General features: G+C 37.8%; 1 protein-coding gene across 1 annotated transcript; it reads left to right on the top strand.

Annotated features, from left to right (window-relative positions):
- Window positions 1–2379: 2379 nt before the first annotated feature.
- LOC146695348 (carbohydrate sulfotransferase 15-like) lies at window positions 2380–19428 on the top strand. The gene is made up of 8 exons (XM_085477436.1): window positions 2380–2644; window positions 12769–13391; window positions 14033–14372; window positions 16066–16209; window positions 16936–17089; window positions 17306–17462; window positions 18878–19025; window positions 19136–19428. Exons 2-8 carry the CDS (start codon window positions 12927–12929, stop codon window positions 19324–19326), a joined length of 1599 nt encoding a protein of 532 aa, XP_085333562.1. The 5' UTR covers window positions 2380–2644; window positions 12769–12926; the 3' UTR covers window positions 19327–19428.
- The last annotated feature ends 5559 nt before the right edge of the window (window positions 19429–24987 follow it).

The following is a 24987-nucleotide window of genomic DNA, read 5'->3' as shown; positions in this document are numbered from 1 at the left end:
GTGTTAGATAAATAAATAAATATATCTATATCTATTTTTATGAATATAGTCATGGTGAAGATGACTATCTGAAGCTCAAACTGAGATACAGAATGGGGAAGAAAGGTGACTTATTTGACTTCGAATGTTGCATGGCTGTTGGTGAAAGATGTGCGGGTCTGAGTGTTTCAGAAACTGCCGATCTGCTGGGATTTTTCAGCACAACCATCTCTAAAGTTTACAGAGTTTGCAACTGTAAGATGCTATCGTGTCACTATGGACAAAAATCTTTGAGGAATGTTTCCAGCACCTTTTTGAATCTTTGCAATTAAGAATAAAGCCAGTTCTTAATGCAAAAGCAGGTCCAACTCAGTACTAGCAACGAGCACCTAATAAGAATGTCATATGCAGCTTCAAGTCCTCCCAGGCTGATGCCACATTTTTTCAGGCCCTTAAATTCAAGCTGGAAGTCTCCACTTTAAACTCCCGTTATTCACATACCAAAGAGTTAAATGTGTTTTGAAACACGACTAAACAGCAAAAGTTGTGTCAGTGTCCAAAATCATGGTTGGATCTAATTGTGTAGATGTATGTGTCTGGACATGGATGTAATGTAAATGACAGCCCTGTTAGAGTGCAGTTAAATAACACTTTTGGGCTTTTTGTGTAATCAGAGAACAAGTGCTTGCTTCTTAACCAGTCGTTATGTAACAACACTGACACACACAAACACGCATCATGCTAAAAAAGTAAGAAAACATATACCACGATGTGTTATTAGTAACAAACAAGATAAAAATGTGTCTCTGAGCTGGCAGCGCATTGGCACAGGTGCTCAGCTTACACACTCGTGCCTGTTCTCAGAATTGTAAAAAATGGAAAACACTTCTCCGTGAGATAAAGAGACTGTGCGATAATCACTGAAATGCCTGTGGATTTTTTTCACACAGCATCAAGAGATGGCAAAGTGTAAATTATATAAGTGGTAATTTGTATAAATATGTGTCCTGTACTCTGTAAACAAAATGATGAATACCACCATCACACATTTGTGTGCACTTGGAGTTCACTTCAGCTTCAGCAGCTTGTGTTTTTGTCATTAGGCCCACTGACTCCTACTCATACAGAATGAGTCATGACAGCTAATGAAGGGAAAAAAATCCCATTTATTTAAAAGAACATCATATAAAGATTAGCAGCGGTGACCTTTCATGCGCACGACAGTTTTTCTGGTGATAAATGTCCCAGATATAAATATATCCTAGATATTTCACAACCCTGAAAAACCCCTGATTGCATAACTCTGTTCACAGCAACTATGAGAACAGCTTCTAAAAAGTTAGCAAAAACATTCAACAAAAGCTTGTGAATGTTGGACTTTTGAAGCTCACCTCCACTTTGTGTTCTGCATCACCATCTTTTCATCTTTGTTTCAAAGGGGTAAGCGCCCAGTAGAGATTAAATAGTAATACGCTTTATATCAAGGCTGGAGTGCTACTATGTATTCAAAGAGTCTGGCCTGTTCATGAAAGTAAAATCCCAGGGACGCAGCCAATCTAGATTAAATGGAGCATTTAGAGTAAATGCTGTATATGTTATGGAAATTTCATGTTATTGAACTCTGAGGAGTTTCTTGAGGACACTTGAGCAGTGTGAAATATTCACACTGAAATATATAATTTAGTAAAAATTAACTGGTGCCAAACACTATAGATTTTTCCCCCCTCTTTATTTATAAAGTTTAGTTTTTTTAAACCTTTAGTTAACCAGGAAAAAAACAACACTTGAGATGAAAAATCTCTTTTACAAGAGCGTCCCGGCCAAGAAGGACAGCAGTACGATCATAAGCTGCACAAATTAATAGCAGATACACGTCAGAATCCGTACACGGGTTAAATACAGGTAAAGAGTAAAAAAAACAAACAAACACACAAAACAACCAAAATTATAAACGTGATTATCAATAAAGAATGAATACCTTAGTAATATCTTGTCAAATGCCAGAAACAAAGGTATTCACGCAAAAGATTTGCAGCCTGAATTAAAAGGTCGTTTAAAATGACCGTGAATGTATTAAGTGAGAGCAGTTCCTTAAGTCTTATTTGATTAAACTCTAGCTTTTATAATTAAACCATTAGACAGATAGATAAAATCGCTGCATCCATAGTGGTCACCCTTTTAACTCACAGCTGAACTATCTTCTACTTTAAAAAAAAAATCCCCTTCTCCCCAATCGACCAGCAGGAAAACGCCAATCTATTTTAGCTGATATCCTATCGGTCATATCACTCAGCAGCACAACAGCACTTCGAAGAAGTTGAAACGCAGATAAGACTGAATCTGCTGCTGGTGTTGGAGGTGGTGTTTCCTGCTACTTGCGTGCACCTCCCCTTTCTCTTCCACCCCTTCTTCTGTGATACGCGCAGGAGAGCTCAGTTGGATGGAGACTCCAGACTTCCGCGGTTCTTCGACGAAACCGAGCCGGCGTTTGTTATAAATGAAGACATCGTTCATACCTAGGTTCATCTGCTGTGCTGTTCTCCACCCCGCCTGACGCTTAATACAAATACCCATCAAGTCGCTTTGATTACCTTAAGTGGCGGTCTCAGTGGCTCTTAAGCGGCTGCACAAGAGACTCTTGGAATAAAACCGACTCAACTCCAGCGTGAGTATCTTTATTCAGCGGGATAATCACAATAACAGGAAAAGTGACGGGAAAAGGATTTGGTCATATTGTTGCTATGATTTAAGAAGGTTCCCAAGCTGATTTATAGATTTTTAAAAAGTTTATTTTTCTTATACTGAAGCATAATTGCGTACTTTATCTAATTAATCCTTTTGATATATATGCAAGTAAACGATAGACAATATGGTCCGAAAACTTGACAGCTTCTAATAGACACCTCCTCTGTGCAGTACCCCCCTGTGCTGAAGTGTAACCTTAACCTCCTAAGACCGGAATTCTTCCTTGGCATGCATTTTTAATTTCTCTGTGATATTTGGGCATATTGGGACCTGATGAATGTAAAAACAAAGAACTACCTGATATTTGTTTTACCTAATTTTTGTTTCTAAGAAAAACGAGAGCCACATATGAGATATTCATTTAAAATTTCGACAGAACAGTTGCAGTATAATGTCCTCGTAAGTGGATATCAGGCCCTTGGAGAGCAAGATTGAGTATTTTGGTCTAAATAACCCAAAATGTGATGTCCAAATATGTGGACGCCAGGTCCTAGGAGGTTAAAAAAGATATATGCCATAAGAGCACTGCATATGCTTTCTTTAACCCCCCTCCCCCGAAATTGCTGGAATTTTGCCTTTGCAATGTTTAAAACTTACTAACCCCTTATCTCCATCACTGAACAGCTGCAGAACATCACAGTGTCATGTCTCTGGGGGTAAAAGACTTTTAGCCCAGTTTGTGATTCACCGACTGAATCACAAACTGGGCTGTGTGATAGGGTTAACATAAACTGTGTACATGCTCTTAATGTCCTTGTCTTGTAATTATTATTCAGTTTATTGTTACAAAGCAAAACCAGAAGGTTCTACGTCAACATCGGACTATCTGAGAGTTCCCCTGGCAAATTCCTTTCATTATAAGTCTTTATCTCATGTATCCAGCAAATGATGCAAAGTTAATTGTACAATGTGTTTTTGTTTGGAGAGCTCATGTTGTGTGAGATGTTTGTGCACTCCCTGTAGCTGTTTGACATTATGTCTTTTCTCTCAGTTACAGTCTATGCATGGGGTGCATAGCAGAGGCCCTGACAGGCAGGTGACCTTTGGACAAACCTGCCTCTCTGGGCTCTCTGTGCAGTGTCGGAATACCCAAAGTTGTATTTTTTTTTTTGTTAATTGGAAGGACAAAGAGTTGAATCTGAAAGTGAGTGAAGGGGAATGTAGATTTAGTGTTTTTTTTTGTAAAAGGTAGCACATCTCTACACCTCATTACACTGCACACACCCAAACTAAACCACATTATGGCTGCTGCACCTATCTCTGCACTCTGTATGGTCTGCTAGGAAGGAAGGTTTTAGGTTGCCCCCCTGAAGTTGTGGAACAAATTTCTAGAGCTGCTAGGATGTCAATGCCATGCTTCTTTTGGCCAGCGGTAGAAGGCTTAGGTCATGCTAGAAGTATGAGAGGGGAGAGGAAAAGCGAGCGAGCGAGCTGTACCATATCAGATTGTTTAGACTGGACTCTAGGGGTCCACTTCAAATGGAAGAAAATGATTCTGTAACAGAACATTGGGAATGTGGGAGGACTGCGTGATACTAAAGTGTTTTGGCATCTTGGTATCTCAGAGCTTCTATTTCAGGAGTTGGCTGTTTTAACCTGTCATGACAACAAGCCTCAGTAATCCAAGATTGACTTTATTATTTCAAGCATGAAAGCTGGTTTTGAACGGATGCTTTAGTGTAGTCAAACCTTTATCTGCACCTGTCACTCTCTTGGCGTTGAGTAAATTTCCTGATGGATGATGTTTTTCACTCTAATATTTTCTTTTCCATTTGTTGGTCTTTCTAGTTTGATTATCTGTTATGCGAACATCATACTTTATACAGATGTGGCAAACAGATTTACACTTGGGTGGAGTTGATTTTTTCCCTCTGTGTTTGAGTTGTTTTTTTAAAAGGGTTTTTTTTTTTTTTTGACAATTGAAGCACAATTTTAAAGCGGGTAAAATTCATCAATTTAAGTTTTACACACTGAATGAATTCTAGTGCGTTTAAGGAACACAGTAGCCAGAGTATATACTGTAATTGTTGAAATAACGTTTGTTTTAAAGTAAATTGAGACACATTAACTAATATTTCCAACATTTCCTTCTTAGTTTTATGTTAAAGTTGCATGCTTTATGATTTACCCATTAACAGCTTGGAAACAAAATGGAAATTTAATTATCCACATACTGTCTGTAGCCCTGAGTCAAGTCTGAGTCACTAGGCAAGACAAATATTTTCTGTAACATATGACAACATTATAATGTGATATTAGGCAGTGTTCCAAGTGAAGCAGACAAATAAGTGATTAGTTATTCTAAATATATAATTATTATTACTGACATTATAAACATGAATTAAAGTCAAAAGAGACAGATTTACGGGTTAATGATGAGTTCAAACTTTAAAGATATTAAGTCAAGCAAGTATGTGGACAGCTGTTGGCTAAAAATCTTTCATAGAAATCAGGTTAGGTCAGTCAAGCTGCTGCATGTCTTGTATCCACACCATTTGTGTGCAAATGGGATTTGCATGGATGTTTTCATAACCAGTCAAAAATAGTTCAGTTGATAAAAGAACATTGCTGACAAGTTCTTTCTTTAACTGTTTTCATTATTAGTGTAGTGGGCAGCTGAAGGTGAAGTCGCTCAAGAAGAGACATGCCAGGTTCAAGGAGAAGACAATAACCAAACAGAGAAATGAACAGAATTTCTGTCTCTTCTCTCCACTGATAGAGCAAGCTGTGCAACAGCAGTAATATTCAATGGGAAGAATACTTCAACACAGATTTAACTGTCTGGTTATACTGTGGTTATTCTTACTTGTAAGTTATTGCACAAGTTTACTATGGAGAAACTACTGGAAAAAAGTGGGTGTGGCAGTAAGATGATCTGATGTATATATGATAAAAACCAAGGTTAGGCCTAATCAGTCAATCAAATGTCAGCAAATAAATGCATTTAGGGATGCAGATATGTCAAGTCAACCTGCTGAAGCTTGAAATCAAGCATCACAATGGGAAAGAAAAGCGATTTAAGTGATTTTGAACGTTTTGTCACCGATGCCCACTCTTATTGTGTGTGGTGGGTCTTCCCACCTCTGGAGTTTCCATGTGTGCATATGGAAGGGTGGGGATGTGTAACTCAGAACAGAGGCATATGGCACAATATAAATTACAGCAGGTGGAAATAACAATCTTCTTTCCGCTGCAGTGATTCTGAGTGAATTACAGCAATTAACTCGCGGTTAATGTTATGGAAGATTTAAAAGAAACAGCGCAGATTATCACTTTAAAACAGGAAATGCACATGAGAGTTTCCTGCGTTAAGGTTCCCTGTTTTATTGGTCCAACTATGGCCTTTGTCATAATTACTGCAACAACTTTGCCACTCGAGCAAACACAGTGGCACAAAAGGCACTGTTTTTTAAAAAAATGAGAGAACAGTCACTGGGATGATGGATCGAGCACAGTGGCAGAGTGTGAATACTCAGTGGGTCCCTCAACACACCACAATCTTGAGCCTTTTGCTTTTTAGTTCTCTTATACCCTCACTTGTTCTTTTTTGATCTATTGTACTTCCTGCAGGCTTTCTTTGCAAAGGCAAAGGGAGGATTTCACATGTGATCACTGCTGCTTCTTACAGCGTCACAGCTCACCCATGCTGACCCCAGGTCCTCAGATGTTTCCCTTCCACTTATTAAACAGTAGTGATGCAGATGTTCTCTGTTTTCTATTGATATGACATTGGTTTTAAAGTCTTACTGAAGCAAATCATATGTTGATACTATAAATTCATATGCATGCAGATGTACATAGTGGCATGTATCCACTGACCCTCTTGAGATCTGGACTCCAGATGTCAAGAATGTCTATATAAGCATATTCTTGTTTTCTAGTTACGGTTTCTTTTTGACTGTACTAGTGGGTGTGGCTTATGAGTCAGATTCCTGTAGAGACAAAATGTTGTTGTTGTTGTTGTTTTTTTTAGTGGGAAGTAAAAAGGAAAGGGAGGCTTAGTCCAGCTCTATGAAGTAGATTAAGCCTGTTTCCTGAGATATTTGCGCTCTCGGGGTGCTTTTTCCTGCTGATTTTATTTGTAATCTCACTGCGAGGGCCTCTGAAAGGAGAAAAAAAAAATAGATACATGAGTACCTCCCAGAAAATAAGTATTTGTTGTTTTCTTTCCTTTAAATTGCTTTAACTTTTTGATTTCTTTTTCACCCACATTGAGAAAGTTTTATTATTACCTCCGTTTGGAATCCAATCTGTCTTTGTTTGACTTCCCCATCAACAGGGAGACTTTCTTATTTCCTTTTGTGGCATCAGGTTTTCCTTGTGCCTCCCCTTTCCTAGCGCTGGCATTCTGCCAAATCCCACTCACAGAATGCCCTGGATCACATCAGGATGTGTTTACACAGTTATAAACATTAAGACATGATTAAAACATGTTTCAGGAGAAGCGATAATGTACGTGTATACTGAGTACTTACTCTTGGAAGTCCCCTCTCTGAATAATGTTCTGGTTACAGTGCATTCACTCAAAGGTGTTTTCAGAAGTCACGTTTCATAGACTCGTCATGTGAAATGCTATACAGAGCTGTGCCACAGTTGCATAGCATAAAGCATTTTGTTCACTGGATGAACTCTGCGGAGATGCTTGTAATCACTGTGTCTAATTCCTATCGTTTTATCATGAACACTAGAGATAAAGAGAAAAACAGAAATTAAGAGTGTAAGGCATTGAGGAAGGTTCTAATGAGCGTGCCTTTGTGTAAGCATAAAAGCAGGAAGTATGCATACTGCAAACGTGTATGTGTGCAGGGCTCATGCTCCCATGTATAAATTTAACATCTCAAGCAAGATTTTCAGTTAGCAAATCAAACAGATGCATGACGAACCACCAAATATCATAAATGCAATCAAGCTTGAGTGCACCACCTTTGACACCGCCTATGACTTTTTTTTTTTCGATCCAAAGAACAGAGGGAACACAAATAACATATGTGGAGTAGGCCTGTTGTTTGACAGTAGACATTGTTCATATTTATCAGTGGAGTAGGTTAAATTCCAGATCTGACACACATCTGTTAAATCTGTGCCGCTGGGGCTGATTAAAAATAATGAGCTCTCGTTGTTTGTCCGTTTTACAGCCACAAGCTCTTGATAGGCTAAGCCACCACTGAACATATTGCCATTAAGAATCAGAGGACATTTTATTTTCACTGTAACACTTGTGAGTAGACTCCAGACAGACGGAAAAGGAAGAAACCATATTGACTACATGGACTGGGATGATTTACTATAGCCCCACCATAAGGTGGATTTTTTTTTTCATTTTAATTGAAATGGGTAACATAAGATTTAGTTTCACAAAACTGTGCTAACTTTGATTGTATAAGCAGAAATGTCGTGTGTGATTTGCAAGAAAAATATGTTTAACTGCAACATGTTTGACCTAATCTTTGGCATTAAAGGAAAAAAAATAAAAGAAATAAAAAAAATAAAAAAAATTAAATGCTTTTCACATGATCAGGCTCAAGAAATCCCAGAAGATTTTATGGAAGTTTCCACATTAGCTCAAGGACAATATTGACCCGAAGATGGGGTCAGAGGAATAACAGGTGTTAAAAATGGAAGAAGTTTTCTCTGTGAGTATTTGGTTATGTGTGCGTGTGTTTTAACGGTGGCACTTCCTTTCCTTAAGTCATTTCAACATGACTCCTTGTGTTTGCCATTGGCCAATAGGAACTCACTAAAAACATTACCATTAATCTTTCAGGGTCAAGGAATGTGCACTGTAAGAAAACTCACATGTACGTGTTGCAATATGTTTATTTGGTCCAAAATGTGCGATGGACTGAACATCTGCATCTCATGAAAGATGATCCTGGATCAGCCCTCTTTTCTACCAGTTAGCATGGCCAAGTATTCTAAGGAGCCACTCTTGATGATTGACTCCTTCCTGAGCAAAGAACCCTAGGATGTCCGAGCAGAAATGCAGGATCAAGTTCCTCTTCCCACGGTTGATATGTTGTAACATGTATTTTATGTTCTGCTTTTAATGGTAAAATTTTTAAGTACAGGTGCATCCTGGCAGTCTCATGTATGCACTCTAGCTTAAAACAGAGGTTATATAGTTTACAACTGCATGCAAATTCTATTTGGATTCATGAATCCAGATAGATTTATTGGCCAGAGGGTTCCATCTATATTTAGTTTATATGAGAAACAGGTTTTATGAAGTCAACCTGTTGGACATAATTTTAGCTGTATAGCTCACGTGGTAGAGGATTCTACTCTTAATCTCCGGGTTCAGGGTCTTTTCCCCATGTCGGAAAATCTTAAACAGTTCTGAACATTTAAGCCTAGTCACAGACCAAAAGAAAAATCAAATGAAGATCGCCACTGAAAAAGGTTTTTAGTCTAAGACAAGGCTTAATCCACGTCTGGGAAACTAAGCCTTAGTATTTAAGAGATGTTAAAAACCCGTTGCTTTAAGCCACGTTCACACTACACAGTATAGGCACTAAAAAGCCAGACCGAAAACGAGTGTTCGTCATTAAAATTTATAGTTTTATCCTCAGTCATGAATTATGAAATACTTCGACTAGCGTGACAGAAACTTCTTCCCTTCTCTCACAAAAATTGAAAAGCAGACTGAAAGCAGCATAAAACAGCATCTGAATTGTCATCACTATCTGATCTGTGTCTGACTTTTGCTAAATTGTCTTTCAGTTTAAAAGTTCTAAACAATAGTTGTGTGTTTGATAAAAACTCTTTCTGGTTTATTTGTATATCCGCTGTGTGTTGTCCAAAGGAGAATGGGCAGCATATGACTGCACGAGCCATAAGCTTAGCTACTCCTACTTAAACTTCCTCTTGTGTTTACTTTGTGACTTTTGCCTGAGTGGGTGAGCTAAGGTGCTACGGTGCCAGAGTCATGGGTTGAATCTGTGTTAATGAAAGGCCCTTATGGTTTCCAATTTAATGTGTAGATTCAAACCGTTTGTCTTTAGATTTCATTTAAGTTGTATGATGGAGCTTCCCTTGTGTTTGCAAGCCAGAGTCTTTTTAATAACCCTCTCGAAATTAAAATGATGAGACTCTTAATTCTAGAGGCTAGAAGTTCAACCATGTCAGTGAGTGGTGAAGAGATTTCATCCAACTTTCTGTTCATCAACATCAGGGAGTTGCTTAAAGCCACATAGGCACAAAAGGACCTGAAAAATGTAGACCCACAGAAAGAAAATAAAATCTGTTGCAGTAATCATTCTGACTTTGATATTCTTGCACAGCCATCTTAACATTTTGTATGCTTAGGACAGCAAATGCTTCTAACTCAATGATAAATGCAGGTTTTTATTTTGGTTTCTCAGGATTTTTATGGTAGGGTTTCACCTCAGTCAATCCCATGTGGTGTTTATTGCTTCCCGTGGTTGATTGATTTTGAGACCAAAGAATCTAAAACCCGTCTTTCCTGCACGTTCTCATGCTGTTTTTCTCATCTCTGCTGCTTCCGTCCTCCACTCTGTGCTTTACCCTTGACTTTCACTGTCCTCTTTATGCTCTGTCACATTTCCAAATCCCTCTCTTCTCCCACAATTTGAAATTTGCCCAACCAGGCATAAATCTTTAATGGTGATAAATAGATAAATAGATGCAGAGAACAGAAAAGATCACAATTACCTGGGTTTGTAGAAATAAAACATGAAGAAACAGAAATAGGGGAATGGAATAATTTATTAATATGATTATGGATCATTAAAAAGAATGAAAAAGCTTGTATATATGTGAATATATGGCATATAGGAAATAAAGATTAGTATCACACACAGCCATGTTTACTCAGAACATGAACTGTTAATTATGATGGATATTATACCTTCTTTATCCACCGATATTTCACTAAATTATCCCTCACAACTCTAGTTGGATCAAAAATAAGTTCAGTCTCTGCAGCTGCCCACGCAGGCTTACAAATATCGACATGCATTCCTGATAAGTCTGCAAGGGATCAGGTTGGTCCCATTATGAAATCTGCAAGTCTGTGGGAATTGTTTAGGATTTTTGAAGCTCCATGTGCACATATTTATCAAACATGCTGCAGACCTTACGTGAGTACTACACAATTTATATCAGTGTTGCAGAGTGACAAGTGAAAGGCTATAAACATTAAACAGATGTGCATCTATTGCGGTAACACTGAATCGCAGTATGATTTTCAGAAAATTCCTTGATGTTAAGCTACAGAAAGAGTAAATTCTAGGTTTTACGTAATGTAACTTGATATGATCATTCGTTAGACTCTCTGGTTTTGAAAGGAGTGCAGCCATGTTTATAATCCAGGCTTCAATTAAAAATTGTTTGAGGTAATCCCAAAGGCATGAGTATAAAATCATCCTAGTGAAATGAATAAATTGACTCGCATTTGGGGTATGCCGGTACGCACACAGTCCACTTTGTTAGAACTGCTCAACTGCTTGTTACGCATTCTTATCAGCTAATCAGATGTCAACAACTCAGTGTATTTAGCACACTGGATGCCACTTAGAAAACTGAGGCTATAATTCACCCAGACTCACCAAAACTGGACAGTAAAAGTATGAAAAAATGTTGCTTGGTCTGATGAGTTTTGATTTCCTCTGTGACATTTGGATGGAAGTCAAAATTTGGTCAACATATTAAGTGTTCAGGCTTCTGGTGGTGGTGGTGTTTTAATTGTGGGGAGCATATTTTCTTGGCAAACTATGGGGATTATTGTACCAACTGCACATTTTTTAAACACCACAGCCTACCCTGAGTATTGTTCATGACCATGTACATCGATTTATGACCACAATGTACCCATCTCATCTATGCCATGTTGCTCGCCTCAAAACAGAGCAGATTTTTTCTGTCTGTTTTCAGACAGCAGTACCTTGTGAACACCTTATAACCCTCGTCTTCTCTTCTTTCCAAAACTGCTTGAATTTTTTCTCTAGCACAAACTGTAATGGAGTTATAGTCATTTAGTGCTTTTAAAATAGGCCCGCCAGCGGGCCCACGGGAAATAAAGGGTTAATCTGACGTCAGTAACAGACGAAATAGGTTACAGGAGAAACCTGCTCTCAAGATAATATGACAGACTTCCAGTAACTTGTTAGTGCACAATAAGTAAACGGTCATGAGCAGGTGGGACTTTCTCTTTCACTTGAAGTCATCTAATTACTGGAACTGCTTGTTTGGTTGAAGCACTGAAGCACTGACGCATAATCACGTTTCACTATAATGGATTTTGTGAACGGGTTGAGATAGCATCGCTAGCGTGGTTGCATTTTAACAGACCCTTTTCCATAGTAAGGAAAAAAGAAGTTGTATCCATTAGAACTGGTGCAGGATTTCATTCCTTGCTCTACTGGGATTTTTAAGTCAACAACAAAAGAAAAATAACTGTAACTGGCTGAGGACATGTCAGAGTAAAAAGTCTTTTAATAATGTTTTACACTTTAGTGCTGGGATTTTTTTTCAGTACGACATTCTTGAAATAATCTACTAATTTACTTTCTTATTATTCATGTGGTGGGAAAAGAAAACAGTGTGTGCACTGTTTGGCCACCTGTATCAATACCTAATGTGGTTTCCCTGTAAAAATAAGTTAATCTTGAAAATAACATTCATAGGTTAAAGAAATAAAGCTCAGAGTGGGCTTTTAGCTCGAAGAGAGTAATCGTGTGTTTTTAGTTTTGAATTACAGAGCTACCATTATTCTGACCTTGAAAATTTTCTAGAAGAGCTTGCCTTTGCATGTGCTTTATACCCCAAATCATCAAGCCGGAGATCTCCATATAGCAGACCACACACATGCAGCAGCTAACCTCAAACATTTTAGAGGTGACTCCTATTATAGAATGGAGAATAGGATGAATTTCACATACTGGTGTGTGAGAGTGACAATGACCCGTAGTGCTAAAAATGTTCACTTAGTTTGGGTGACACTCTATAACTTCAAAGGAAAGCACACTGCTGCACTTTGATTGAAAAGACATGTGTTGTGTTTTAACAACTGTTTCTGCTTTACAGGAGGCCACATTGAAGACTCAGACACATGTAGGAAAAAAGAAGACAAGCGATGACCTGCAGCTTAATTTCACTAAATTCTTATGGGTGAAACAAAGCTTTTTTTAGAGAGTAATTTCCTTGCTTCTATTTCTACATGCCTGCTGTGATTCTCGGTCACTATGTCACTATCAGACTGCAAAAATGGGAGCAACACTCCAAGGCTCCACAACCACCTTCACAGCTTGCACATTGCTGAAAACTATGCAAAACGGCCCGTCCGGACGTTTTTGGACTTCAGGGACACAAATGTGGCTGAAAATCTGGACATCAAACATGTTCCTATGCTGTTTTTCAAGAACCTACAGCGCATCTCGAAAATCAAAGTGGTTAGCTTCCTCCTGGGCTTGACGTTGACATTTTTCATTATGGCTTCTTACGTCCTAATGTGGGATAAGAAAGGACCTTTGTTCACTCCATCACCATATCAGCTCAGACCTGCAGCCATCCCGACCAGCACAACAGCAACAAGAGCTTCTTCTAAAAAGAACCCAGTAAACGTGAAAGTGCTTGTAAAGCTCATCAAACAGGAGTACACACCCAGGAAAGTGCCTGATGAGAAGGATGTCATTGCCACAGACTCTCATGTAAGTTTGCTGCAGAATTTTACAACAAGAGCTTTCACTGTAAATGCTCCAGACTATTGTCACAAACAGAGACAACATAGAAGTGATAACTGAATTTATTTTTTAAGTGTTTTTTTATTTGTTGGCAAAAATGAATTATAGGTGTCAGTTAATTTACAAGCACCTTACAGTCAACCCTGCAGTAAATACCTATTTGGTGAAGCTCATAATGACAGGTGTTTGCTAAGAATGGTTTCACAAAGCATTGCTAAGGGCCTATGGACTACTTTTACTACGTGCTTTTGCAGATGTCCTGTGTTTAGCGTGTCATCATACATTTCCACATTACAGTGCGTAATTTTGCACTATTTATGCAGAGAGCATCATCAGTTGTTGCTGTTGAGATGTACAGTTATTACTACCATTACAAGTGAGTCATTAGGAGCAACAGTTAGTGGGAAGTTTGTGTCAAACATTTGGAAACACAACTGAATTTTTCCACGCGGCCATATATTCTTTACTGGCTATTAACAACTTGTAAACACTGGTGTGCAAAATATATGACATAACTGACAGATGCAGATACCGAACTATACAGAGGACAGGATTTTACAAAAACAGCATCATACAAAAATGACAGATGAGTATCTCTTCCTCTCCAGCTTTTTTCAGTGATTCCTCACCGTTTCTTGCCTGGTATCAAGAGCCCTTGCTGGTACGAGGAGTTCTCCAGTAAACCTGGCAATGACCTGTACAGGAAGAACCTCTTCACACTGCGCTCAAAGTCCTTCAAGACTGTGTGTGACCGCCTGAGGGCCAATTTCCACAAGCATTTATACCACAAAGATGGGAAGGACTTTCGTCTGCGGTGCCTGCCATACTTCTACATTATTGGTCAACCAAAGTGTGGCACGACCGACTTGTTTCACAGAATGCTACTTCATCCAGAAGTCAAATTCAACATAATGAAAGAGCCACACTGGTGGACCAGGAAACGGTTTGGTAAGTCATCAGGAAATGGATGTCATTTTGGACTTGTTTTTGTAAATCTCACAAGTTTAAGTAATACTTTAATCGATCATTATGACAGATACTTTAATGTAGATAAAGCACGAGCAGATGGTACTAAATCAACTGGTTTAAAGTGACTAAGAAGTGAAGCCTCAGTGAGAGTTTATGTGAAAAACTGACCTGGAAATAAAATGTCCACAAAGTGTCAGATTATTCCCATGGGAGGGTAGATGCCATTTATCCCGTCTGCTGCACACGCTACCCAGGCAGAAACATTTCTTCATCCAAAACTAGAATATTTCCTCTGGCTATAACTAGTCTGACACATACAACCTCACATTCTGTGCTGCATTTGAGGGCAACTCATTCAGGGGCATTTACCATTTTTCACTTCTTCTGTTCCTTATGTATAACCCAAAAATGAGTGTGCAGAGTTTTCATAGTGGTTGTGCAGATCCTTGTGTGCGTCATCTTAAAATTCCAAACTTTAGCGAGCAAAACAAGTTTAGTTTGTGCAACAACTAAACATGAGTTCATCACTTACCTGCAACATGACAAACAAGATGACACATTCATCACTGACCTTCACTGGAAGCTCAGAAAAAAATGTCAGGCTCGAAAAAGAGTTTACAAACCATAAAAAATGTTGCTGTAGCTAATGTTACATAAAAATAATAATATTCAGTAGTTTGTTTTAGTTACATCATTTTCCCCAGTAGCACTAACAGCTATATTAATGGATGGAAGAAGTGATGTCTGCTTCGGTGAGGCTGTAGTGTGCTCTGCATGGAAGAATTTTATTTAGGGAAGTCCTTTCCCCTGAACAGAGAGCACGGTGTACTGTTTACTGAATGTACAGCATGGAAAGTTACACAACTCTTAACTGCAGAAAGTAACTTCCTGAAGCTATGAGGTCACTGCGAGGTTAGAAAGGTAACCAGTGGAGACCACAGGAAATCATGGTCACGACACATGTTCCAGCAACCGCATCCACTGTCCACATTTTACACAACCGTCCGTGATTAAACAAACAAATAGTGACTTTACAAGTATGAAGAGCAGCTTTAAGGAAAATGAAAAATGGGTGATCTGTTTGCTGTGTTCACTTTACCATTTATGCTTCCTACGCTGTCTGTTTTCACCTGATTGAACTTGTGCTCATTCCCATTCTTCCAGCATTAAAAAAGTACACATTTTTTAGAGTGTTTGTATAATCTTCATCACTAAAAGTACTTTTTGAGTCTACAAATAAAAATCTTGTTAGTCTTACTGAATTAGTTGCAGTATGCAGTGATTTTGTTGTCAGTGTTTGGCTGCTTTTTCAATGAGACATGCAATTGAAGGGGAGAGTATCAATTTGATTTTTTCTTCTTCTATACAGTTAAATACATAATAAATAAAATGGAGCTTTTAAATGTTTTTAGGAAAATAATCTTGTAGTGTGTATCTGTATAAAGTCACCATTATTTGCTGATTGTATGTCATGTAAATGTAGCTAGTGTGCAAAATGGAGTCAAATTATTGCTTATTCATAAACAGAAGAAAAACAGTACTGTTTCAGAGTCCGGAGTTTGTTTGTCCTGCCAGGGTTAAAGTGTACACACTTCATTCTCTTAATTTGATTACAAAGCAGTCTAAAAAGAAATACATCATAAGTGATGTTTTGGTGTAAATGGGGTTGCAGGTTATATCCGTTTCAAAGATGGCTTCCAGGAAAGTTTTCGTGTGGAAGATTACCTGGATCTGTTTGACTTGGCAGCCCACAGCATCCAAGAAGGAATCACTGGAAATTCATCTGGACACCACCGTGCACTCCAGCTCATAACAGGTGAACACATGTGAAAGTGTTTGTGTGTGCAAGTGGTTATGATCTATTGTTAGTGTCACTGTGCATCAAATGGAAGAATGTCTTGGCTTTTTATTTCTCATTTTGTATCTTCTGAGGGGCTTTCAGCAGCCAAACAACTGTATCCTGACCATAATTCAATTGAGTTTTTTTCTCTCTCTTCTTTTTCTTTAGCGTCAGGCCATGATCATTTTCAGCAAATGGCTCTCGTCTCAGAAGCACTACAGTGCTCAAGAGAAGAGCTGGAAGGACACAATGTCGGCATTATTCATGATATATATATTTTTTGCGATGTAGAACAGATAGCTCAGTGTATTTATAAGTGTACACAGAAAGCCAAATGACTTGGGGCTCTGTCACGAGAACATTTCTTGCAGGTCATTCTGTTGCACGTTGAGATTCAAAATGGAACTGGTTTCAAACCTGGTAGTGAGAGACAGCAGGACTACCAGCATCTGTTTTAGTCACATGCATTTCCACATTTTTACATGTAAAAAGACAAAACTGTACCCTTGCAAAGCAGCTCAAGCATATGCATTTACTGTATCAGGCTGCTGTTCCCAGTTAACTAGTGAACGCAAAATCTTTTTCACAGCTTTGCTTAATAGGAATCTTCTCTATGCTATAGTTTACCCAAAGGACTGCACAACTGTATTAAATCAACTGTTGTTACCCAGAATGATACTGAGACTGTCACTGTCTTGTCAGGTGAAGCCAGTGCATCCACTATGTGGGACAACCAAGCCTGGAGCTATCTTCATGCAGACAAGGAGACAGAGCCCCCCTTCCTGGCCCAGGACTTTATCCATGCAGTCCAACCCGATGCCAAAATTATCATAATGCTCAGAGATCCAGTAGAGAGGTAGAAAGAATTTCTTACCCACATCCATCTGTGTAGACACAGACTTGAATTTCTGTAGATAAACAATTTCTAACACTTCTGATTGCTTCTATGGGACTCCCTTATGTTTTTTCATTGTTGCAGAACATATTTGTTTTCAATCAAAATTTCCACTGCACAAATTGTGCAAAAATGTGCTTTCCTGCTTCCAGCTGATTTATTTCACTTTGTTGCCAGGCTCTATTCTGACTACTTGTATTTTAAGACGGCCAACAAGTCTGCAGAGGACTTTCATCAGAAGGTCATAGAGTCTGTGCAGTTGTTTCAGTCCTGTGTCTCTGAATGGTCACTGCGTTCCTGCGCCTACAACACCAGCCTCTTCAACGACATGCCAGTGAGCTAAAATGATTTTCTCATTTTTAAGAATATTAGGAGCCTTTTATAAGCATTTTCAATGATGAAACATTTGTACTTTGAGAATCCACCTGACACTGTAAATGGATGTTGCTGTGCTGAAGTGAAGCAAACAACTATCATGCAGCACTCTCTTGGGAATAAGCTGAGTTATGAGCTCTGGCAGTTGGTCATTTTTTATGATAACATACAGATGACAACACTGTTATCTTGAAAGATTTAATACAGTAAAAGCCAGTTCATCCTGAAAACACTGTGAGCCAAAGAATGTGTCTCTGATCTAACAGCAAGTTCAGAAAAACAAACTTAATCCTTTATTTACATGACTCTTCTCTTACGAAAGAGAAGATGACAGAGAAAGGCCTCTCTGTGGCACTCGATTTGACCAGTATCACAGCTACAATAGGTGATGTTGTATAGTGGCGCCCTCTGGAGGACTCAAAGTGTCTGTGCATTTAGATTAAATAATATACTGTCTTGCTTCGTGTTATTATTTAGGTTCAAGAAGAAAATTATACTAAATAATCACTATAACCGAATCCATGCATGTGGGTCACATTAGTTTACTTGCTGTTAATATCTAATTTATCCAGAAAAGGTCTTGTTGGCTTTTTCCATAGTTCATCTGTGTTTGACAACAGTTGTTATGGTTTTGAGAAATATTGAGACTTTTGATGCACTTTGCCAGATCTGTATAAAATCAAACACATTTCCATGCAACATTTCTGTGAAAGAAGGAGACATTCTTAAGAGCTCTCCGAAACAGTAGTTAATGATTAATCATCTGTTTATTAATGTAAAATACACTACTTACACATTCTAAGAGATCTATATGTCAAAATTTGGTATAAACATAGAAATCATACCGTAAAGGTATCAAACGGTATGTAATAGACTAAAATGAGCACTTTAAAGTGGTCAAGAATTTAAGATCAGTGCTTGATATACTACTACTATGTCAATAATGTAGTATATTAGTAAATCCCATGACAAAGGACAAAACCAAAAATCAGTATTTACGCTGTGTGCATTTCTTCACTTAAGCATCATAATTTTAACTGATGATTTAAACAGTTAGAAATAAAATACTTTTATCATATAAAAAGCTCAACTGTTTTTTAAATAATGTATTTGGTGTTTTGTTTTTTTTTTGTTTGTCTTTTTTTAGATATCTACAGGAGGACCCAAATTTTGACTTAAAACTTTCAATTAATTAGTTGATAATAAGGAAAAAAAAAATAAAAGCAAGAGCAGCTGTGCCCCTTTAATTTCAATGACTTTAGATCAACAGGTCATATTCAGATTTTATTTTTGGCCTTTGTAACAGCAGCTGGCTCACCACAGCAGATTTGTCATGTTGATTTGTTGTTGTTGTTTCTCACCTTTGTCCCACAGGTGAGATTAAATCTGGGGATGTACATCGTCTTCTTACTGGACTGGCTGAGTGTTTTCAGTAAGGAACAAATCCTTGTTCTTCGACTGGAGGACTATGCAGCAAACCTTAAAGAGACAATCCAAAAAGTTTTTGATTTTCTGAGTGTAGGTAAGTGTCCAAAAAGCTACAAAAACATCAGTCAGAGTGACTTTGTCTTTGTAAGTGAAATAAAATCCATTTTCACGGGTTGATTATGCATTGTTTTACTTTTCTTGTAGGTCCTCTGTCACAGCAGGTGGAGGCAGCACTGACCAAACAGCCTATGTCTAACACTCGGCGGGAGGAAGACCGGAGTCTTGGTCCTATGCTTCCGGCTACCAGGAACATCCTCAGGAATTTTCACCAGCCTTTCAACCATAAACTGGCCAGTCTGCTGGACAACAAGGCCTTTCTCTGGAATAACTCCTGAAGGAGCACAAGCACTGATAAAATTCTTGTTTGAGATATTTATTTGCTTTTGGAATATTGTGAGCCTTCGATATAAGATAACAATAAAAATAATTGAATTTGTTTTTTGATTTTTTAAATTGTGGCTTTGATGCACTGTTACAATAATAACCAATACATTAATCTACACTGAATTTAGCTTTCTCTTCTTTTAGGCCTTAAAATGCTTTTATTGAATATCATAGGATCATGGTACTATTTTATACAGTATAAAGAAACATTACCTGTCCTAGTATTGAGTTTTCTCTTTCAAATATTGTTTGCAAAGATTAATGGAAAATAATTTACCCCTGTAACAATACAATTTATGAATAATCCTCAAATGAAATGGATGTTTATAATTATAAAGACTATTGTGTACTTTGATAGCACTGGTCTGTGCTGGTCAGAAGGTCCAGCAGGTCTGGAGAAAGTCAGGCTTGATATTTCATTACTTGAAAGTGAATCTCTTAAACCGTAAGCCCTGATAAAAATGCAAATTCAAATTAGAATTACAAATATAACACTTTGAATTAACTTCAGATATTTCTGCTTCATTTTTCATGAAATAAAAAGGGAAGAGGCCTCACCTGGCTATTAAACTGTTGCCAGTCATTTGTCCAATTACTTTTGAGCCTCTGAAAATGGGGGACAGTTTATAAGACTAAACAATCTTGATTATTTCATTTAAATCCATTGTGGTGGTATACAGAGACAAAACTACAATAATTTGTCTTCGTCCAACAATTTATGGACCTAACTGTAGAACTAAACATTATCAGTATAAAATAGATGCCAGCTATGTGGGATAATTTATTAAAGCAACAAAACAGTGCTGCAAATAACTACACATCCTGTCATTCCATGTGGCCACAAAATCTCACCAAACGCTTACCTACAAACATGACTCTTGGGTTTGAAAAATTTTTGTCGGTGTAAATATATACACATAGATTCAGACAGAGTCAAACCAACTTTGGGGGAAATAAAAGGGCAAATGTGGATGGTAAGTAATTAAATATATGATACGTGAGAGATGGAGTGACGTCTGAGTGAGACAAATAATACATCATGCTGAAGTTAAGGCATTAATCACAAGAGGGCACTAAAACACACTATAATTCAACACTTTAACACCATGCAACTAGACACTGAGACATCTCAACGTATTATAGGTATTATACTACAATGTCACATTGATAACAATTTCATAATGTAATATGTTATTAATATTCCAATTTATTAATATTAGGTGTGTGGACACTTTTCAAGCAAGAAAACATTGAAATTCCAAGACACTTATTCAAGTACAAAAAGATGTTCTCGTGAAATTAGGAATTTTTAAATAACCAGCACTTTAGTTTAGCAGAAGAGTCTCCTTTTCTGTGATCACCAGTGTTTTGGTTTGTGTCACTGAAAATTACACTTTATCTTATATAATGACCTGCCTTCACATTCCTTGTCTTTAAGGACTAATTGGCTTTCAGCTCAAAATAAACTACTGCCTCATGATGTTGCATGGAGTGAATTAAAGTGCCATCAAAGTTTTGCTCACATGAACTGCTGTTTTACGCAGATGAGTTACTCATGCAAACACTTTTCTATAGTCATGCTCAACTGTTATTTGCGGAAATTACAACTATTAACTGTGACATTTTAACTCTTCAGCTGTTTCCCATGTAATTGGTGAGAGAAAAATCAAAGGTCAATGACTGAGAAAGGACTGTGTGTGTGTGTGTGTGTGTGTGTGTGTGTGTGTGTGTGTGTGTGTGTGTGTGTGTGTGTGTGTGTGTGTGTGTCTGGTGTGGGAACTCTACTTTGTCTGATTGATCCATGGAGTGAAAACTTGGTTTAGGTCCTTTCTGAGATACCGCCCGATTTTTCAGTGCTGTAAAACCACCAGAAAGGGTGGTTCCCACAATGCATGTTCTGGTCATGTGTCCCTACAACATCATAAAGACAAGGATAGAGGGTGTGTGTGTGTGTTTAGCATTTTGATTATGATTGTCACTTGTCTCACAGAAGCCAGCAGTCTTTCAAGGTGTGTTTCTATTTATGTTAAAATAAGAGAAAAGTAGTTCAAGCATTTCAGGAATGGCCTCTAAGCGTGATGTTGATGGCAATTCTCTCCAGTAATTTGGAAAGCACAAGAGCCTGATAAAATGGAAGAATTTTAAATGACACTTTATCAAAGCCGTGAGACATCTGAGTGTAGAGAGTAGTGTGTGTGTGTATGTCTGTGTGTATTTAAGGTGTTAAGATGTTGTTAGAGTCAAGTGCCTTTTTTTGTTGCATCATTCCTCTTCACACCGGTTTTCACAGTTTCAACTCATTCACACCTGAGAGCTGTCAAGAGAAGCCATAATCATTACCATCATCACGACTGAGCAGTTTTGCTATAGAAGCATAATATCCAGTGCCTTGCTCATGAGCACGTTGAGTTTGGTTGCACAGAGTAAGGCTTCTGTTTTTCCTCACTTCTGTGTGGAATACGCGCTGTTGCACAATGATCCCTGGACATAAATACATTAACATTTCATTTTATCAGTAAAGTCTAGTGGAAAAAGCTGAAAATGTAACAATCACCCGATTAGTAAACTACAGTAAAAAACACGTTTCTTTTCACTTGAGACTCACATGTCACAGTGAGCAAAGTGCTGGTGTAAAAATAAATGTAGACAATAAAAGATGACATTTGTTTTATAAATTTTTCTTAAAAAATTCTCGTTTTTGTTTTCCACTCTTGGCTCATGATGACCTTCGTTAAATTAGAAAGCTTTCATGTGGAAGAAAAAGGCAATCAACTCCTTGACGCATCCTCAGCTCTCTAATGAGTGGATCAATTGAGAATGCATTGAATAATGATCATTAGTCTAGACCTCAAACATGAAAGGCTCAAAGGAGACAGAGACATAATGGGAAGAGGGAAAAGAGAAGGTCTAGGATATTTTTAGTAGTTATTAGTTAAGCTACCTGTTCACAATTGAAGTAAAGTTGTTGTTTGTTTAAATTGTGAATACAGTACATTTTGGTACAGTACATACACTGTTGATTCAATGTTGCAGTTAAAGAGAATCGACTGATTTCTCTTAAACCCCGTTTTTCTTCTTCTGTTGTGCTCTCTTTTTTGCGTTTTGTGTTAATAAAGACTGACTGGCAGGAAAAAGAAACCTCGCTTATCCATATATTTGATCTGAAAAACCTAAAATTCTCTATTTGTCTGAAAAAGTCTGACAGATAGCAAGTGGAAATAAGAAACTATATTGTTGTCCACTTAACTTTTGTTAATTTTTAAAAATCTTATTTTGTTTGTTTCTGTATTCTCTGCTCTTCTTTGATATGTAGGTAACTGACTTAAAAGGCCATTGCCATTTCTATTTACCAGTAATGCATTCAGGTTTTATCTAGTAAAGCTTCTTAAAAATACGTGAGGTCAGAATGAGAACAATGAGCCTCTTGATAATGATGACTAAACAAAAACAAAACAAAAAAACAAATGCAAAACATTAGCACGTAGCTTGATGCAGACGCTTGGATGTCCTGTATCCAGGGTCTACAATTTTGTTGTGACATCCACATCTGTGCTGAACATAGTGAAGTGCCAACGTCTAGCACTCTAATTAATTCAACCCAGTTAATCACTGTTCATCTATACCCCGATTATGAGAATGTGCTGGCAGTTGTTGATGTGCAATGATTAGCCAGATTCTTGGCAGCAAGGAATTACAAACCAGAACTATTTCTGCTACTCCTTAAAAAAATACAAAAAAAGAAGAGTTGAGTAAAAACTAGCAGACACTGGGAAAAGAAAAATGACTCCAAGGCATAGAGAAGCAGACAACAACAACCAGTATCTATGAAAACACCAAATATGTAAATATTGGAGCATCAACACTTACATGGATGTCCTCGGGTTTTATCTTTTAATGTGTTTCTCTGCAGACACTCGGGGTTAAAGTGGAATTTGGCAGGTGGGTGAACCAAAAGTTCAGGTGTAGTGGAGCAGCGTATGGTCATGTTACACTTGCCATTATGGCTGCTTTAAATGTAAAAAGCATCTGTAATCCATAGCCAGTATAAAGCTGGAATTTGGCAACAGCATAATGTCAAACTGAAACTGATGACATCTACTAGAAGCAAGTCCTGTTACTCAGCAACAATATTGTAAAGCATCTGTGCACTTGTATTTACAATTATTTTGACTCAATATCTAACTTACCTTTCATTTCAAAGGTGGCATGTCACTCTCTCTCAGTTTATGCGTCAGTTTAAGCGCATTTTGGAAAAAGAATTTCTAAAACTTACCCCGATTATGCCCATTAAATGTCTGTAGAGCTAGCTAGTTGCTGAATACGGAAAGACCAGTTGTAAAAGTGGCATGATTTGGTACTAATGGCTTTCCGTACATGAACATAACTTTTTTTATCTTACCCCTGAACGCATCACAGGGATGAGACGACAAAAGCATTTGTGCACCCTGGATCATGTGGCAACTTAACTGTGTCTGTCGCATCACCTAAAATGATGCCAGACTGCATAGAAAACTGAAAACATTTGACAATATTTTACTGCCAATCAGATTTAATTACTCATTAAGAGGAGGTGTCGGATCAACATTCTGGGTTGGCCCACTTTAACCCCTGCTGAGCCTGCATCTTTATGACTGACTCAAGCGGTTTATAAAGGTACTCGGTAAGCAACCACCTGCCATGCATTGCAAATGAATGATGCCGATAACGGTGTGTAGTCGAACAACAAACGCTCATAAGTGTCAGAATTAATCTAATTAATTACTTAATATAAGAAGTTTTAAAATAAAAATTGAATATTGGCTTCGATTTGTGAGATTGATTTATATTTTTTGCACAAAATACAAAACAATTTCACTTTGAGTAAAATATGGAGTATTAATTTGGAAAAATCAGTGTAAACATGAGTTCAACTGAAACTGGATCAAACCATTTCAGACAGTCAAACAAAGTGAAATCATGTTTTGTCAGTGCAAAACTTGTCTCTCTCTTAACTGTCCATGGAGAACGATGTATATTTAACGTAAAATTCAGCTTGTAGAAAAAGTTAATGAACATTCCGTGAGGCACTTCATAAGTTTAAACTGCTACTCGTGTGCCTGTTAACACAAATATCAAATTAGCTACTCACATGGCAGTAACTGAATACATTTAAGTAAATAGACATGGTCAGTATGTGATGTTAAAGTTTAAATGAAGCATCAGAATGGGGCAGAAATGCGATTTTAAGTGGCTGTGAATGTTATGGTTACGTGGGCTGGTCTGAGTACTTCAGAAATCTCTTATCTACTGGGATTTTCCCACTGACGCGTCTCAAGAAGTGAATGGTCAGGAAAAGAGAAAATATCCAGGAAGCTGCAGTTCTCTGGACAAAAAAATGCCTTGTTAATGCCAGAGGTCTTAAGAGGATGATGAGACTACTTAAAGCTGATAGGAAAGCAAGATAAACTTAAATGTAAAAAGCATCTCTAAACACAAAACATGTTTAGAGATAAATTCTGAAGCAGATGCGCTAATGCAGCTGAAGACCACAGCAGGTGGGACTCCTGTCACTTAAAAACTTGAAACTGAGGCTACAATTTGAACGCAGTCATCAAATGGGCAGGGATAGCTCA

Source organism: Copadichromis virginalis, linkage group LG13 (assembly GCF_057382275.1).
Source record: "Copadichromis virginalis isolate Kocher_CV1m ecotype Utaka linkage group LG13, C_Virginalis_male_GT1.1, whole genome shotgun sequence".
Classification (NCBI taxonomy): domain Eukaryota; kingdom Metazoa; phylum Chordata; class Actinopteri; order Cichliformes; family Cichlidae; genus Copadichromis; species Copadichromis virginalis.
This window is presented reverse-complemented; position numbering and strand designations above follow the sequence as displayed.

What these genes read in the sequence shown, in the direction of transcription:
- LOC146695348 (XM_085477436.1), top strand. Translation starts at nt 12,927, where the DNA reads ATGTCACTATCAGACTGCAAAAATGGGAGCAACACTCCAAGGCTCCAC. An exon ending in GTGGACCAGGAAACGGTTTG is followed by an intron (nt 14,373 to 16,065) that starts GTAAGTCATCAG and finishes ATGGGGTTGCAG; the next exon opens with GTTATATCCGTTTCAAAGAT. An exon ending in TTTTGATTTTCTGAGTGTAG is followed by an intron (nt 19,026 to 19,135) that starts GTAAGTGTCCAA and finishes CTTTTCTTGTAG; the next exon opens with GTCCTCTGTCACAGCAGGTG.